The sequence below is a fragment of the Meleagris gallopavo genome, chromosome 12 (assembly GCF_905368555.1).
Source record: "Meleagris gallopavo chromosome 12, MGAL_WU_HG_1.1, whole genome shotgun sequence".
Lineage (NCBI taxonomy): Eukaryota > Metazoa > Chordata > Aves > Galliformes > Phasianidae > Meleagris > Meleagris gallopavo.
The window spans coordinates 8,675,588-8,679,507 of NC_139415.1; the positions used below are offsets into that span (position 1 = coordinate 8,675,588).

General features: G+C 37.0%; 1 protein-coding gene across 5 annotated transcripts in view; it reads right to left on the bottom strand.

Moving 5' to 3' along the window:
• DMXL2 (Dmx like 2) overlaps positions 1-3,920 on the bottom strand; it is a 51,640-nt gene that overhangs the window by 17,971 nt on the left and 29,749 nt on the right. For all 5 annotated transcript variants that reach the window (XM_085233553.1, XM_085233552.1, XM_085233550.1 and 2 more), the window contains 3 exons: positions 2,714-2,978; positions 900-1,996; positions 60-251 (listed from right to left, as the gene is read on the bottom strand). In XM_085233553.1, the coding sequence (XP_085089679.1) occupies positions 60-251; positions 900-1,996; positions 2,714-2,978 (1,554 nt within the window). The remainder of the gene's footprint in view (positions 1-59; positions 252-899; positions 1,997-2,713; positions 2,979-3,920) is intronic.

The window sequence follows — 3,920 nt, forward strand, 5'->3', positions numbered from 1 at the left end:
TGCATTCTCACTGTTTCATAAATAATCAGTTAGCATTTCCTATAACCTGATTTCATTACCTTGACATCTTCAATATTAGGATGCGGTGGTGATTTCATCTGCACAATTGTGTAAAGAATATCATGGATGTGGTTGTTTAAATACAGCACAGGATTAGCTATCACAGTTTTTGTGGATGCTATGCTTGCAGATAGCAATGGTAGTGTTGTGGGCAATGGAAGTGGAGACTGAAGCTGTTTTACAGTAGTTTCCTGTTTAAAAGAAAAGACTGCACTTAAGATGATTAATTTGAGAAAAAAAAACAACAACAATAAAAGCAGCAATTTTACTTTTTTTTTTCTTCAAAGGTTATTCTCTTCTACTGCTGTCTACTCAGTACACACAAGATTTTACAAGGATGGATGTTAAAAGTAAGTTCTGAGACTGGAGCCACTTCAGTGATTTATTCCACATCAGAGGATATGCTCTGGTTAGTCACTAACATTTACTGTAGAAAATGCCATAATATAGAAAAGGGAGCAGTACACTAAGAGTCTATTCCTTACAGCTCCCTTGCATGACATGCAGTGATGTAGGGAATGAGATTTTATCATACTTAATCTGAATTTAACTTATTATATAGATATCCAAAATATGGTGATCAAAACTATAATTTCAACATACGTCTAAGTCTGTAGTACATAGAGCAATATTTATATAATTACAGGTAGCCTAATACTCTGGCAGATTCTGAAGAACCAAATAGCCAGGATGTGGATACACAGCAAACTGGAATAGTAAGTTCTTGCCTGAAGAACGTTAGACTTGTATAGCTTAATGTACAAATTTAAGCATTTGATAAAATTGACAGACTAGAACTGTTCAGACTTGTAAATACAAATCAGCTGAATTTGTTTTACCTGCTGTGACTCTTGCAGCAAAAATTTCAGCTCCATTCTTACAGATGCTAAACCACCTCCTTGTGCCCCATGGAGACTACAATAACTTAGAAATACTCGTAGAAGAGCTTGGTTCTTCTGCAGCCACCACTTTCGTCTTTCAGCGTGTTCTCGTTTTGCCTGTAACCTACGCCTTTCTATCTGGTGCCGTTCATAGGAACCAATGTCTGGCTTATCCATAACATTCTCGTGATCAAGTAGATCCCCATTTACTTTGGTGTATGTTTTACAGTAGTCTTTGCCACCTGCTTCATGGTTGCATATTTCATGCATGGCAGCAATCTCTTTTTCAAGCCAGTTGTACAGTTGAAACCTGAGCTTTCCTCCATCTACTTCATAACCTGTAGCCAAAGTCCTCAGTTCAGTCATTAGGATCTTCAAACAGGCTCTGAACTTCAGTTGTTCAGCAATAACATCAACCTCAGTGTCTCCAACATCAGAAATCTCTCCATGTAGTGTCTGTGGGACATTAGTGTCTGGGGTTTCATCTTGTTCTATACTCTTGGAAGTAGATTTTGAATTTTTCATAATTATACCAACATCTTTGTCCTCTTCATCTGATTCATTTTTGTCTTCACCCCAGTCAAGGGTAAGAGGCTCATCATCAAATTTTACTGCTGGTTGACTCCAATCAAATTGTGCTGAAGATTCAGCACTATCCTCCAAGGCAAAGGAAGCTGAAATTGGCTTTGACCAGTCTATATCACCACTTCCAGCACCATCCCTTAAGGCTTTGGAATTTGAAACACCAGCCTGCATTGGAGGACTAGATGCATCTTTCTCTGTAGCTACAGCAGATTTTTTTCTTACTTTTGGGATTTTGGAAAGAACTTCAAGAGCTAGCACGGGACAACCCACTTTAAAGTGAGCATTTGCAGTAGTGAAGAATAATTTTCTTTCTATAAGATTAATTTTATCGACAAAACTTTTCTCAGTTTTTAGTCCTAAGGTGGCCAAAGTCCCTTCTGGTGAGCTGAAGTATCTTCGGATCAGCAAAGGATGGGTCCGAAGATAATTGTAAAAACTGAATACCACAGGATTGCATGACTTGACAATAACTAGGGAATTAAACAGATGAGACATTTATTGACAATGGATTTCACGTGCCACTCTGATTTGCAGTATTTCCTGCATTACAAAGATCATTCAAAATACAAAAACAAAGTCTAGTTGCCAAAACAAAGCAAAAGAGTTACTTATTCCCCACAAAAACATTAAAGATGTAAGCTGGATGAGTGGAAACATGAAATTCTCACATTTGCTTCATTACTGTTTCACCAGCTAAGCCTAAAATAAGCTGAGTAGACCAGCCAGGTAGATTTAACTAGGGCAGGGAACATACTACAGAAACCAATGCATCCAATTCTCCATCATTTAACATTAATCTGGCAAGAGACTGCATAGGAAGCCCTGCTTTTGAGAACTGTTAATTCCTAGAGGCAAGAATGAGAATCTGAAGTTGATTAGAATAAAAATTAACCACCATTAAGTAGAAGAGAGGTATTGTAGGAAAAGTAAGAAAAAGTTAGGCCCTCCAGAGTTTATCTGACATTAGAACTAAGCTCAGTACTGGACACTGGAGAGAAGCCTCTGGAAGAAACTGGAAAAAAATATTTTTGAAGAAGAAATTGAGTGGGCTAGTACATAAGCCTATTAATAGCTTCAGCATCATACCATCTCAAGAGAAGGGACTGCAAACATAAACAGAAATCTTTACCCCTTCTCTACTATGTCATAGAGAGTTTGATCCAGTAGACAATTTTTTTTTTCCTTACCTGGGTTTTCATCATCATCTTTAGGTGTTTGCTCCAATAAGGTGTCCAGTGCTCTAGTGTAATCTTTCATTATCCAGTAAGCAATACTTCTCAGAAAGGGATCAGAATGCAATTTAGTACAGCTGAACCCAGTACCATCCTTATGGCAACCCAAAATCTTTTCATAAAGAATGGAGGTGTATGTGACAGAGGTTTCAAACTCTGATTCATATAAGCGAGCAATAACCATAGCCAATTGGATGTCTTCCATTTTTTCCAGGCACACCTGTGATAATAAGTGGGGGAAAAGGTCTCTTTGTGAAAGTTTTTTTTTAAATGACAGTGAAAATCAACATATGTTTACACAATAGATATTTTTTCCTCATGATATCTGATCTTTAAAGTATATGTTAATCTTCGAATCAGATGTATGTTGAGATATCTATCAGTGTCATATTTTCTTCCATGTTTGGAAAGAGGTGTCCTTCTATTTTAGCAATTATGGTATGTCTCAGTACGTCCATGTAAAAAAACAATATATCAGTTAGAAATATAAGGATGTTTTAGCTAGTGGAATAAACCTAGCTTCCAACTTTAACATTTGTACATAACTGGTAAGATTTTCTTCCACTGACTCATCTGCAGAATTATGTTTTCGAGCCTTTACATTCTCAGGTAAAGACTAACACTGCATAAAACAGGCAAGATAAGTAAAAGTTATCTAATTCCCTTCTCTCTTAAGATATACTGCTTAAATTATGACCTTGCTGAGAACTTTCACCTTCCTTTCGGCAGCTCCACAGCACAGCTCCACTAAAAAGGGATCCTTCAGAAGATCTTTGTTTGTTTTGATTCTTTGTGTTTTACTTGATGTTCTAACAGTAGGGAATGCAGAGTAGCTAGAGGCTGAACAGAGTGCTCCAACAAGCGAAACAAAGCTTCACCAGCAGGGTCATGACTGCTTTCTCAAGAGTCCTTCCATCGAGGACTCATGTATCTGAACATTCATTCTAGTCTTCAGATCAGATTCCAACCTTTTTTTCACAGTAGTGTGGAGGTAAATGCCACGTCTACAGGGTTTCATGTGTAGACATACCCTTTCTGCTTTCACACTTTAGAAAAAGATCAGCTGATCAACTTTTAAGGATGCAGTTCCATAGTTTAGACTAGAAACTAAAATTTATTTAAAATTTATTTCTCAAAAATTTAATTTCTCAAAAATTAATAC